This window comes from Tupaia chinensis, unplaced genomic scaffold, assembly GCF_000334495.1.
Source record: "Tupaia chinensis unplaced genomic scaffold, TupChi_1.0 Scaffold000333_1, whole genome shotgun sequence".
NCBI lineage: Eukaryota > Metazoa > Chordata > Mammalia > Scandentia > Tupaiidae > Tupaia > Tupaia belangeri.
The window spans coordinates 1,638,464-1,651,576 of NW_006159827.1; the positions used below are offsets into that span (position 1 = coordinate 1,638,464).

At 53.5% G+C, this 13,113-nt stretch overlaps 1 protein-coding gene and 1 long non-coding RNA gene across 7 annotated transcripts in view; one reads left to right on the forward strand and one right to left on the reverse strand.

Annotated features, from left to right (window-relative positions):
* Nucleotides 1-1,658: 1,658 nt before the first annotated feature.
* The window catches only part of CPNE9 (copine family member 9), a 26,323-nt gene continuing 14,868 nt past the window's right edge, over nucleotides 1,659-13,113 (reverse strand). For 2 of the 6 annotated variants that reach the window (XM_027773249.1, XM_027773248.1), the window contains exons 13-18: nucleotides 12,532-12,713; nucleotides 12,147-12,274; nucleotides 5,800-5,902; nucleotides 4,519-4,576; nucleotides 4,106-4,179; nucleotides 1,664-2,090 (exon numbers count right to left, since the gene is read on the reverse strand). In XM_027773249.1, coding sequence (XP_027629050.1) covers nucleotides 1,905-2,090; nucleotides 4,106-4,179; nucleotides 4,519-4,576; nucleotides 5,800-5,902; nucleotides 12,147-12,274; nucleotides 12,532-12,713 — 731 coding nt within the window. In that variant the 3' untranslated portion in view covers nucleotides 1,664-1,904. Of the gene's footprint in view, nucleotides 2,091-4,105; nucleotides 4,180-4,518; nucleotides 4,577-5,799; nucleotides 5,903-12,146; nucleotides 12,275-12,531; nucleotides 12,714-13,113 lie in introns of all 6 variants that reach the window. The other 4 variants (XM_027773246.1, XM_014589138.2, XM_027773247.1 and 1 more) reach the window with 4 other exon arrangements.
* Nucleotides 5,898-11,112, forward strand: LOC114008420 (uncharacterized). Its single transcript, XR_003549951.1, has 2 exons — nucleotides 5,898-6,162; nucleotides 10,019-11,112. It is a non-coding gene; the product is annotated as an uncharacterized LOC114008420 (long non-coding RNA).

The window sequence follows — 13,113 nt, forward strand, 5'->3', positions numbered from 1 at the left end:
GAAGGCGCTCGGGAAAGGTAGAGAGGGGCGAGAGGGAAGGGCCCGATCTGCAGGAAGGGGCTGGCGGGGGACGGCGGCCTGTGTGTTCGGGGAACTGGGGGATTCCCCTGCCGGGGAGCCTGCGGGTGGGCGAGGATTTGCCGCATGGCTACGCGCTGGCTGGAAGACGGTGTCAGAACACGCGGAGCTGCATCAGTGTGGCCGGGCCACCCCCTCCCAGCCACGTGAACGTGGGCAAGTTGTTCAGTCCTCCTCGAGCTCATTTGACATCGCTGTTAAACAGTACTCCGGTTTTGTCATCAAAGAGGGACATGAAAGGGTCTTCCGGGCTTCTGGGGCCAGGTCTAAGCCATATGAAAACCGCTATTTTATCTTAAAACTTTTCATTCAACCATAAAAATGTGTATGTTTCTCGTAAATACATGTTTTCTGAAAAACATCTCAGTAAAATGGACACTCCAGGAAGATGTTTGCTGACTCAGAACTTGGAATCTGAGGTCAAAATGAAGAGTTCTTTTTAACAAGGGACTTACCTTCTCTGAACTTGTCTTCTCATGTGTAAAGCAGAGATAGAGTATCTAACTCACAGGGTGGTTGTGAGGATTAAATGAGGTGATGTTTGTAAATCACTCAGCATGATGTCTGAGAGGTAGTGACTACTCAAAGAAAGTATTACCTGTTATCATCCTCATTCCAAACATTGAGAATAAGGGGCCAGTCGCATAGCCTAGAGGTTAGGGGAGCCAGGTCCCACATGGCCAAGCATTACTTGAATCCTAGACCTGGCAGCTTGAAAAACACTCTAGGCCTGTGGAAGGGATTGTGTCATGACCACACCCCACTGAAGGGCGTTTTCTCTGTGTCTGGTGAGCACACCTGCCCTCTGGCAATTGAAAAAAAAATCAGAATGAATCTTGGGGCTGGACAATAGTACAACAGTAACTGCAAAGGCAACCCACGTGGGAAGGTTCCCGGTTTGCATCCAGAGACCTCCCTGAGTACCCTAGTGCCCATGATCTGGGACTGGCTGAGGATAGGGGTGGGCTGCAGCATCAAAACTCCTGCTAGGGGTGCTGTCTCTGTCTCTCTGGCTCATGGAAGAGATAAGTAGATGAAGAAGAAGAATCGGGACCAGCAGTTAGTGTAATGGCTATGTCGCTGGACTCCCACGTAGTCGACTGCGGTTCAAGTCCAGGACCCAGTGGCTTAAACTCACGCCAGGTGCGTGTGTGCGTGCCCAAGATCCTGAGAGGAGAATGGAGGAGAGGGGACTGCAATGTGGCCATCCCCCCGGGGGGGTGATTTCTTGCTTTCTGTCTCTCTGTTTCTCTCTGTCTTTCTGGCGAGTGCACGCACCCTATAGCAAAAACCTCTAAAGAAAAAAAAAAGAGGAATACATGGATCGAAGCAGAGTTATTTTAAAGCTAACCCCTTTTGAGATCAGGAACCTTCCTTGAAAATCTGAGTAAAGCTATAGGCTTCTCTAACGAGGGGGGAAAATGTAAACAGATACAAAATTCCATTTATTCCTTAAAGTGGCTGAAGATCGTATGAAGGAGTGATCAGGTGAATGTGTCGGGATGGGGATGAGCCCCGGCTGAAGCCATCTCGTTCCTCCCTCTTGGTGTGGTCCCGGCCCTGGGTACCCCATCTTCCTCTCCAAGACCCATGAAACAGGTGGAGTAAAGATCAGCTTTATTATTGGCATGAAGGCGGGGAGGCGGCAATGGTGCCAGCCCTTCTGCGGGTGAGGGGTGGAGGGCGCACCAGCCAGCACCGATCCTCCAAGCTGGCTCTCCCAGTGAGGGCCGGGGCTCCAGGTGCCTCTGGCTTTCTCAGCAGCAGCAGCAGCAGCAGCGGGTGAGCAGGCGAGCAGACTGCGGGGCGTTGGCTACATGGACTCCTCAGGGCTGCTCTGGAGCTGGGGTCGGGCTGGACTTGGCAGCGGGTGGGGGCCGAGGCTGGATGTCCCTGGTGCGCATGTAGGACAGCAGCTGTTCTGGGATCTCAGCCAGCACGTCCTTGGCCAGGCGGGCCATGCTCAGCACCTGGTTCCCCGACCGGTCCACGTAGTCTCGGAATGGCACGAACTGGGACAGGCACAGATAGGCAGCTGTGGGCCGTGGCCAGGAGAGTGCGGGGCAGGAGAAGAAGGGCTTTTTTGAGCCCCTGCATCTCTTTCCAAAGCCCCAATGCTAAATCAGCCCAGTGGGCCTCACGGTGCTTGACGTAACCTCTTTAGCTTTCCGTTCTGTGTGACACTCCGGGACACATCCCACTCTTGCCGCCATACTCTTCTGGGTATCTCTGGCCTTTCTGGAAGCTCCTTCCCCACCTCCTATTCCTCTGGTGTACCCGCTCTCTAAACCTGGTCCCTCCTGTCTCTCAACTCTCCTTCTTGGTGATTATTATTAAATTAAATTTGCTACAGGGCACATGTGCTTATCAGAGAGACACAGGGAGAGAGAGAGAGGGAAAGTGAGAAAGCTAGTCACCAGGTCCAGGACCCGAACCATGGTCAGCCATGTGGGAGTCCAGTGCCTAACTACTACATCACCTGCCGGTCCCCCTTCTCGGTGATTTTCTACACTTTCATGACTTTAAAACTGTTCCCTGGAGGTCCCGGGTAGGGGAAGGAGAGGGACTTGGAAGGAGGCAAGGCCGAGGAAAAAAGGGGCAGGAACCAGGGAGAAGGGGCACCGGGAGGGGTGGGGGCCCAGGAGAGGGGCTGATAAGAGGAGAGAGAAGAATAAAAGAAAAAGAAGGACAAGAACCATCTCCTGATGACTCCCACACTTACATATCCATCCCTGACCTCTTTATTAAGGTCCCCAAACACACACTGAGTTGCCCGTGCGACCTTCCGTCAGCTGTCACGGGTACCTCAACCCAGTGTGTTCACACCAAATTCTGGCTCTGGCAGGCAAATCTCCCTGGCTTTCTCCTTCCCAGTACATGAGACCGTCACTCAGTTGCTCAGGCCAGAAAACTGAGTCATCTTGGGAGCCTCCCTCACTCCCCATCCCAGAATAATCACATCATCAAGTCTTATAACAGTTTCTTCTAAGTATCTTTCGAATTGTTACTTCTCTGCACTCCCCTTCCCTCCTCCTCCAGATCCTTAATCTTACTGCCCTCTTCTCTTCAGAGGCTTCCTCACCAATCATCTTCCTGCCTCCTCTCCCGCCTGCTGTGGGCCACCCTCCAAGTAGCAAGCAGATCTTTTTTCTTTCTCTCTATCTTTTTCTTTCTTTCTCTCTCTCTCTCTCCTTCCTTTTTTTTTTTAGAGATTTTTGCTATAGGGTGTTTGCACTCACTGGAGAGACAGAGACAGTGAGAGGGAAAGTGAGAAATCCCCCCCTAGGGGGATGGCCATGCCACAATCCCTCCACTCTCCTCCCAGGATCTTGGGCATGCACACACACGATGTTATCTCCATCTCTGGATCCAGAACTTGAACTAGGGTCAGCCACGTGGGAGTCCAGCGACACAACCACGGTACCATCAGCTGGCCCCACAAACAGATCTTTTAAACAGCCAGTCTGACCACCTCACCCCTCCCCTACGTAAAATCTTCCAAGAGCTTTCCAACGTGCTTAGAACCAGACCCCAAATCTCCGCCATGTCCAGCGAGGCTCGGGCTCCCCCTTGCTCAGTGTGATCCTGGCTCCTGCCCTCGGCTCGATCAGGCCAGTTTGGAGCCACGGGGCTCCTTTGACACGGTGTTCCTCTGCCTGTCAGCTTACACCTTCCTGTAGGTCTCAGCTCAAACGTCGTTTCATGAAAGCCGCCCCTGACTGCCGGACCCATCCGGTCCTGTGGTCTAGGCCCCCACAGGGGCATTTGCTGTTCCTCCAGAGCACGTGTTCCCATCTAATGGGCCGTGTGCTGTGTGCTTGTGTGTTACTGGCTGCCTCCACTACACAGCGGGGACCTGGGGGAGCCCCGCTGCATGGAACTACCTAGGCCGCAGCCAACTCTGGTCAGAACACATGAAGGAGCCAGGGTGGAGGGGCGAGGGCAGCCTGGGAGGCTGAGACGGCAGTAAGGGGTGACTCCCTTCCCCGCCGTGCTCAGTTGCACAGGCTTCCCGGGGAAGGTCTACCTGGACGATGTCCCGCTCCGCGTAGCGTCCCCGAGATGACACACGCACATCGTCACCGTCCAACTCTTCCATCGCTGCAGAAGAGACACCCCTCAGCCGATGGCCTGGCCAGGCCCCCCACGCTGCCCCCTACCTCAGCTTCCTTTTGGAGTAATCCCAAGAACACCCGGTGGTTACGGGAAATCCTACAGACCTTAGACCTTGGTAGGGAGTCATCACGCCCCCACACTCCATTCCACCCTCCCAGGGATCCCGGGAAGCATATCAGTAGTACCGGCCTTCGTTGTGATGGGGAAACGGGTTCAGAGAAGGTCTGAACTTAGCAGAGGTCCCAGCGGGGGATCCATCCTGCCTTTTCTGTGAGGCAGGCCTCCCCCATTATTAGTCCCACTCGTAGCCCTCATCCTGCTCACCCTCAAACATGGCTGGTCCCACTCCGACAATAATGATAGACATGGGCAGGGAGGACGCCTGTGGGAAGAGAGCATGAGCAGTTGGGGCAGGCGGCCGGAACCAGGGAGGTGACACTGAGAGACGTGTGTATGTGTGTACACGTGCATGCATGTGTGCACGTCTGTATGTGCATGTGTGTGTGTACATGTGTGTATGTGTCTGTGTGTGTGTGTGTGTGTGTGTGTGAGAGAGATGTTGCTGCATCCCTTGCGAACAGAGGCACCAATTCTCTTTGTTTCAGACTGTTTTCTTCAAGAATGTTTATATCATCCGGCCTTGAAAGCAGAGGGCAACTCTTTTACTGTCTAGTATACTTTTTTGTTTGTTTTTCTTTTTTTGGAGAGGTTTTTGCTACAGGGTGCTTGTGCTTGCCAGAGAGACAGACAGAGAGACAGAGAGACAGAAAGCGAGAAATCACCCCCCATGGGGGATGGCCACGCCACAATTCCTTCTCCTCCATTCTCCTCTCAGGATCTTGGGCACATACGCACACATGCCCGGCGTGAGTTTAAGCTGCCGGGTCCAGGACTTGAACTGTGGTCGACTACATGGGAGTCCAGTGACATAGCCATTACACTAACTGCTGGCCCCCTGTCTAGTATACTTTTAAAAAGGACTCCCACTGGAACAAAGAGCAGGCTTGCTTACTGCCCAGTATAAAAGATTCAGGTTCCTTTTTATTATTTTTTAATTTGCTATGGGTTGCATGCACTCACTGGGAGGAGAGACAGAGTGGGAGGCAGAGAGAAATCATTCCCCAGGGGGATGGCCATGCTGCAATCCCGTCTCCTCCACTCTCCTCTCAGGATTTCTGGCACACATGCACATGCAGCCTGTGTGTTTTTCGAGCTGCTGGGTCCAAGATTCAAACTGTGCAGTCGGCCATGTAGGATCTCACTGCCTTAACCATCAGGCCACTTGGCTGACCCCAAAGATGCAGGTCCCTCAAGCTCAGGACTCCTCTCCTGTCATGCAGCCCCCAGTGAGTGCAGGTGTCCTCCGATTCTCCTGACATCATCCTGTGAGAGCTGGAACTCAGAGACTCAGCAAATGCTGATAAACCAGCTGCTGGCTTTGCTGGGAATAAAACACTCTTTGTAACCCAGGAGTCGTGTCTTCTGCCAACATCCTTGACACCGGCAGGCTAACGTGTCAGCGCACAGCAGGGTAACACATCGGCCCCTCCCCTCGCAGTGCCGACAGCGACCCCTCCCTGCCAAGCCGCCCCCCCGCAGACTCACGCTGACGATGGCCTCCTTGGTCTGCGTCATGTCGGATATGACCCCATCGGTGATGATGAGCAGGACGTAGTACTGAGAGCCGTCGGAGATCTTGGCGGCAGCCCTGGAGGAGAGGCCAGGAGCAGAATCCAGCTGAGAACCCGCGAGGCCCAGGGAGCCCCCGACCCCATGCTTCTGCAGCCAGTGTGTGAGCACTGGGCGAGAAATGGGGTTTCTACAGTCCCTGCTCCCTCACCAGACCTGGGGCCTGCCCCTGCCTGCATCCCTCCAGAAATGCATGGAAGACACACAAAGTGGGGAAAATCCACGCAGACCCTCCGGAGGGAGGCAGATGTTAATCCGAGAATCGAGAATCGCACAGAGGTGAGACTACCACTGGGGTGAGTGCTGTGAAGGGAGGGGACGCTGCCGTGGCAGTGGGCCTGACCTGGTGCAGACCCAGTGAGGGCTCCTTTAAGGAAGCAGTGTTGGAGGATGGGGGAGAAACTAAGTGAAGGAGGGGACTGTTCCAGGCAGAGCCAGCAGGGACAGAGGCCCTGTGGTTGGGCAGCAGGAAGCCCACCATACCCAGAGGTCACAGGTGAGGGGAGCAGAGTGGACTATGTGGCTGACGGGGTACAGAAGCCAGGTCACATGGGGCTGTCAATCCCTGGGAAGATTTTGATGTTATAAAAGAGCAAGAGCAAAGGCTGAGGCTTCCTTCCTTCCTTGTCTCACCCATTTCTTCGCTCTCCCTTCTACCCTCTGCTGACTGCATTCCAGCACCTGGGCTGCAGGCTCCCCTAATGTGTCCCCCAGCAGGTCGACCTGCTCCCAGAGCTCCTTTCCCTCCCTCAACATCAGTGTTTGAATCCACAGTTTTTTCCATCTGGAAAGGACTTCAGAAGAGTCCAGTCCCCTTATTTTACACATGAGGAAAAACAAGGCCTGGAGAGGACATGAAAGCAGGGTGGACCCTGGACTCTGGACTTCCGGTCTTAAACCTTGGGTGAACTGGGAAGGGCAGAGCAGAGCCACCCAGTAAGGTAGCTTAACCACGTCTGGCTGCCCCAGTTTAAAGGAAACATTCAGTTCCTTGGCCCAGCCCAGGTGGTGCAGCCCACGTCCTGCCAGTCTGCAGTGCTGGAAGCCCCGTGACTGATCTGGGTCTGCATCCTTGCCAAGTGCACATACAGATGCCCAAGATCCTGAGGACCGGGGACCAGCAGTTGGCGTAATGGCTGTGTCGCTGGACTCCCATGTAGTCGACTGCGGTCTGAGTCCTGGACCTGGTGGCTTAAACTCATGCCAGGTGCGTGTGTGTGCGTGCCCAAGATCCCAAGAAGAGAATGGAGGAGAAGGGATTGCTGTGTGGCCACTCCCCTGGGGGGTGATTTCTCGCTTTCTGTCTCTTTCTGGCAAACGCACGCACCCTATAACAAAAAACTCTCCAAAAAAAAAAAATGCTGCTCTCTTTTTCACATAGACATTCTCTATCATAAAATAAATGTTATTTTTACCATTCAGCTCCTTGATTACTATAGCTATCTTTCAAGTACTCACTATCCACGTACATGTGGCTGGTGAAGACCATACTGGACTGAACAGATACAGAACAGTCGTGTCATTGTAAAGAGCTATATTGGATAGTGCTGTGCTTTTTTGTTTTTGTTTTCTTTTTTTTTTTTGGAGAGGTTTTCACTATAGGGCATGTGCGCTTGCCAGACAGAGAGAGACATAGAGACAGAAGGTGAGAAATCACCCCCCAGGGGGGATGGTCACGCCGCAATCCCTTCTCCTCCATTCTCCTCTTGGGATCTTGGGCACGCACGCACACGCGCCCGGCGTGAGTTCTAAGCCACTGGGTCTGGGACGCGAACCGCGGTCGACTATGTGGGAGTCCAGCGATATAGCCATTATGCTAACTGCTGGTCCCCTTGTTTTCTTTTTTTAGTTTGCTATAGTGCACGTGTGCTTGCCCGAGAAAGACAGAGGGGGAGAGAGGGAAAGCGAGAAATCACTCCCCAGGGGGATGACCATGCCACCATCCCTTAACATGCCCTCTTCCCTTGCCATCAGTTGGCCATGTGGGATCAGCCATCTTAGCCACCGTGCCACCTGACTGGCCCAGTACTTGTGTTTGAGCCTGATTTCAAAAAGTCAAATGAGCAGCCAGTAGGTCGCTTTGGTGGTTAAGGTGCTGGACCTCCATGTGGTTGACGATGGTGTGAGCCCTGGACTTGGAGGCCTGAAAACCACACTGGTTACGCATGCACATGTGGCCAAAGTCCCAAGAAGAGAATGGAGAAGGGATTGCTGTGTGGCCATCCTTCCTGGAAAGTGAGTTTTCACATTTCCTCACTGTCTCTCTCCAGAAGTACATGTACCCTATAGCAAAAACATTAAAAAGTTAAAAAAAAAAAAAAAAAGAAAAAATACAACCAACAGTTGTCGACCAGCAGTTGGCCTAATGGTTATGTTGCTGAACTCCCATGTAGTCGATCACGGGTCGAGTCTCAGACCTAGTGGCTTAAATTCACACTGGGCGCGTGTGTGTGCATCCCCAAGATCCTGAGAGGACAATGGAGGAGAAGGGATTGCGGCGTGGCCATCCCCCCTGGGGGTGATTTCTTGCTTTCTGTCTCTCTGTTTCTCTCTGGCAAGCACACGCGCCCTATAGCAAAAACCTCTCCAAAAAGAAAAAAAAGATTCGAGTCTGGTGAAAATGCAGAATTCACGTAATTCTGGCTCAGCTTGCTGAGGGCCCAGGATGGGAATGGACTGTGATCCCCTTAGCAGACCCTTCCCCTTCTGAATTCTGGCCCCAGTCACCTCATGGGCCTGGCCTGGTACGTCCTCCTGCTCATTTCTCAGCAGTCACTGCATGCCTGCCTGTGAGGTACAAGCTGGGTGCTGGGCATGCAGCAGAGAAAGGGATGCTGTCCTAGAGGGGAGAGGAGCTTTGCTAACATGCGCTTACGGCTGAAACCTGAGCCCTGAGAAATGAGTGGGATTGGTGTCAGCAAGTGGCGTGATGGTTAAAGTGCTAGACTTGCATGGACCTTGTCCCAGTCCTGGTAGCTTAAGATCGCACTGAGTAGGTGTGCGTGCATGACCAAAACCCCCAAGAGGAGAATGGAGGAGACGGGACTGCAGCATGGCCATCCCCTTTCGGGAATGATCGCTCACTTTCCCCCTCACTGTCGCTCTGTCTCTCCCCAGCAAGTGCACACACCCTAGAGGGAAAAAAAAAGAGTGGGGTTTAGCCAGGTGATGGTGGAGGAAGGGTGGGCTGGCAGGGGCGGGGAGGTAAAGGGAATGGCAGGTACAAACCAACAGAGTGTACAAAGGGACTTCAAAAAGTTCATGAAAAACTTAGGATCGGGGGGATGAGTTTATTTTGGTACAACATTTTTGCACTCCATGCGAAGTTTTTTCACAGTACACACTTCCCACCAACTTTTTGAAGCCCCGTCACGTATTCTAGGAGTCACATGTAGATGAGGAGAGATGAGGCTGAGGTGAGTGGGGGCGGCTTGCACGCATTTGCAAGCTGGAGGCAGCGGGCGTCACGGAAGGGTCTAGGGGCCCAGGAGGCGCCTCTTCAGTTCCCTGTCGATGCCTCGCGTTCCCAAGGCCCTTTGGTCTGGGAGCAGCTGAGACGGGTGGGGGGCCCGCGGGAGGCCAGCCGCCCACTCAGCCGTTGCTGACTCCCTGGGGTCATCAAAATCACAGGTGCACGCTGGACAGATGTGACCTAATTTGTCCCTCGTGACTTTTCTGTGAGGGAGGCACTTTTTCTTTTCTTTTCTTTTTTTTTTTATTTACAGAGGGCTCGTGGTCAGAGACACCGAGAGTGAGGGAGACACACACACAGAGAAAAAAGTGAGAGAGCACCCCCTCCATGGGGAACGGTCATGCTGCAACCCCCTTCTCCTCTAGCTCTCCCTCCTGTGGGGATTTCAGCACCCCGTGTGTTTTTTCGAATCACTGGGCCTGGGACTTGAACTGTGCAGTTAGCCTTTCCCCTTTGGCCACCTTTACCACCACGCCACTGGCTGGCCCTACTCCAATTTTTAAAATGAGGAAATGCAGTGCTGAAACACTGCGTCGTACCCCCAAGGGGTGGGGAAGCTGGGATCCAAGCCCAGACTTGACCAGCTGGGCCTCAAGCCCTCCGAGCTCTGATCCCATCGCTCTCCACTGGCCCCGCTCTCTGGGCGTTCTTCCACACACACAGCGACCCTGGCCACCGAAACTGCCCACGGTTTCCCGACCTTGCCGCTCGTCCGTCTGCTTCCACACGCCGTCCTCGCTACCTGTCCACTCTGCCCTTCATTCTCTGGTAAGTCCAGCTTGCCCTGTAGACCTGGCCGAGCAGTCCCCTCTGGGGCAGGCCTCTGTCCCCCCCCATCCCCCAGTCTCCCTCCATCTGCTAGCCTACGGCCCCGCCCAGCAAGGTGGGCTGTCTGCTCCTCTAAAGTGGGTCCTCATACCCTGAGGGTACCCCCAGAGGGTCCCCCAGCATACAGGGTATCTCCGTCCTCCTACATGATCTGATGGCTCCAGCTAGATGACTGCAAATACATTTAAAACACCTTTTTCCCCCTAAGCGAAAGCAAACAGGGACACCAATGTGAGAAGAATAGACACTTGGCATGCATCTTTAGGATGAAATATGGAGACTTCAGAGGCAGTCTCGGTCTCGCCGCTCTCTGTCATGCCCTGATTCTCCCAGGAGGATGCAGTCCCTTGCCTCTGCTGACGGGCGACCTGCTAGAGAAGCCTGGGAAGCTCTGGCCTCCGGAAGGCCATGATTGATTTATTTCTGTCTCCTGCACCAAGCCGGGAGTTCCCAAGGGCAGGAACTAGATCCGATTCATCTGTGGGTCTCCAGTGCCCCAGCAGAGAGCTGAGCACACAACGGATGCCCTCCGACTAGTAGTAATGGCAGTAACAGCCCCATCACAGCCGACACCTAAGAGTGCTAGGGGTGCGCGGGGGCATCCTAAGTGTTCGACCTACATAAGCCACGCTCACAACACCCCATCCTCATTTTACCAGTGAGGAGCCAGGACAGAGGTTACGGGTCTTCACCAAAGCCACACAGCTAGTGGCTGACAGAGCTACTGTGCGAACTTCGCTGGGTCTGGCGGCGGGGCCCAGCCTCGCAGCACACTGCCCTTTCTAAGTGTTCACTAAATGAGTGACTAAACGGATCGCTGCAGTTGCCCACGATGATATTTAAGAAGTCTGTGTAATAACAACAGAAATGTACTCTAACTGCAATATCAGTGTAAAAATCAGCAGTGACATGGTCGAGGTGACTTGACGGCCGGTCTGAGTACGTACGGGAGAGGCTGCGGAGAGCGGCCACGTTCCCACGGGCAGTACCGGGCGGTCTCTTATCGCCGTGCTCTGTCTTTGACGTGCTCCACAGCGCTATTACGTCACCTTTTTATTTACGCATCCACTGGACAGAGACAGAGGAGGGGAGTGGAAAAGTACACCCACCACGGGACAGTCAAGCTTCAATCCCTTCTCCTCCATCACCTTTTGTTTTTTTTTTTTTTGAAAGAGATGTTTGCTATAGGGTGTGTGCACTCACCAGAGAGACAGAAAGCAAAAAATCACCCCCCAGGAGGGATGGCCATGCTGTAATCCCCTCTCCCCCATTTTCCTCTCGGGATCTTGGGCATGCATACACACACGCCCAGCCTGAGTTGCAAGCTACCGGGTCCTAGACTTGAATCACATGGGAGTCCAGTACCTCTACGTCACCTGCTGGTCCCCCTTTTGGGATTCTGGGCATGGATACATACGTGCCTGGCCTGAGTTTTAAGCCGCTGGATTTGGGACTCGAACCACAGTTGGCTATGTGGGAGTCCAGCACCTTAACCACCATGCCACCTGCTGGCCCTCGTTGTTATATGATTTTTAACCTCACTATAGCTAATAAAGAAGCTGCTATTGCCATCCGTTATTACCCTGCCTTACGGCAATGAAATAGAGGTTTAAAGAGGCTAGGTTGGTTAAGGGGACATGGTTAGTGAGTAGTGGAGCTGGCGTCACACCCTGGTCTGATGCTGAGGCTTACGCCTTCAGCACTGTGTTACCAGCGCTTCCCTCTCTTATCCAAACGCAAGGCCTAGGTTGTCATTCCCAGGGAGCGGGTTTGCGGTAGTTTGTTGAATCCCTCTTTGCCCTACAATAAGGTATTATGTGACCTCTTTGTAGCAGTTTTGCCAACACTGAACCTTTCCCCTTCTCTCCAAAGGCCAAGCAGATCCGAGAGGGGCCCTGACTGTCCCTGGGGAGTCAGTTCCCAGTTTGGGTCTCCACACCTTCCCACCCCTGTGCACCCTTACCTGGCCACCTGGTTGATGACAGGAGCAAAGTAGGTAGGTCCGTAGAGCTGCACGGTGCGCAGGCTCTGGAAGTAGCTCTCCAGCACACCCTCGATGCCCGCACAGTTGGGGTCCTCATCATTGTTGTTCTGTCAAAGAAGATGCCTTGCCAGGCTCAGCCCAGCCGGGACACACCCAGGGCAGTGCTCTGATCCTGGCTGCCTCCTTCCTCTTTCCATCAGGCCCTTTCATGCTCCCCTACAAACCCAGCCCTGCCCCGCTCTTTGCTCAGAGCTTCTTCATCTTCTGCAGGCCCTTGCCTTTCAAGAAATGGAAATACAAGAAATTCATCGACTTGGGTGGGCCAGAGGCCAGGGCACAGAGAGTAGCTCTGGCCCGTACCTACCAGGGGGAACTGGTGGGAGATCCGTCCCTCTGGGGGCAGTTTGGCCCCGAAGCCATACGCTGGGAAGAGCTTGTCACTGTCGTAGTCCTGGATGATCTCTCCCACTGCCTTCAGGGCCATGGCATAGGCGCTGAGCTGGTAGGGACTCATGTAGTGCAGGGAGGTAGGCTGCAGGGGGTTCCCTGTAGGGACACAGGAGTGCCGGTCTCATGGTCACCTCGATCATCCATGTGTTCACCTGCTTATCCTTGTATGCATCCACCCATGTATTGATTTACCCACGCCTCCCAAGTCATCCCTCATTATTGTACCCAATCACCTGTCTGCTATTTATCCATCTCTCCACCTACCCATCTCCATATATTTCCATCCATTTGTTTACCTACCCCTAGACCCACCCACCCACTCATCTACTTGGCCATAAGTCTATCTTTCAATAGATTTTAATGTGTTTATCCATCGATAAATGGATCATTGTTTTTTTTGTTTTGTTTTGTTTGAGAGGTTTTTCGCTATAGAGTGCGTGCGCTCGCCAGACAGACAGAGAGAGACATAGAGACAGAAAGCGAGAAATCACATCAC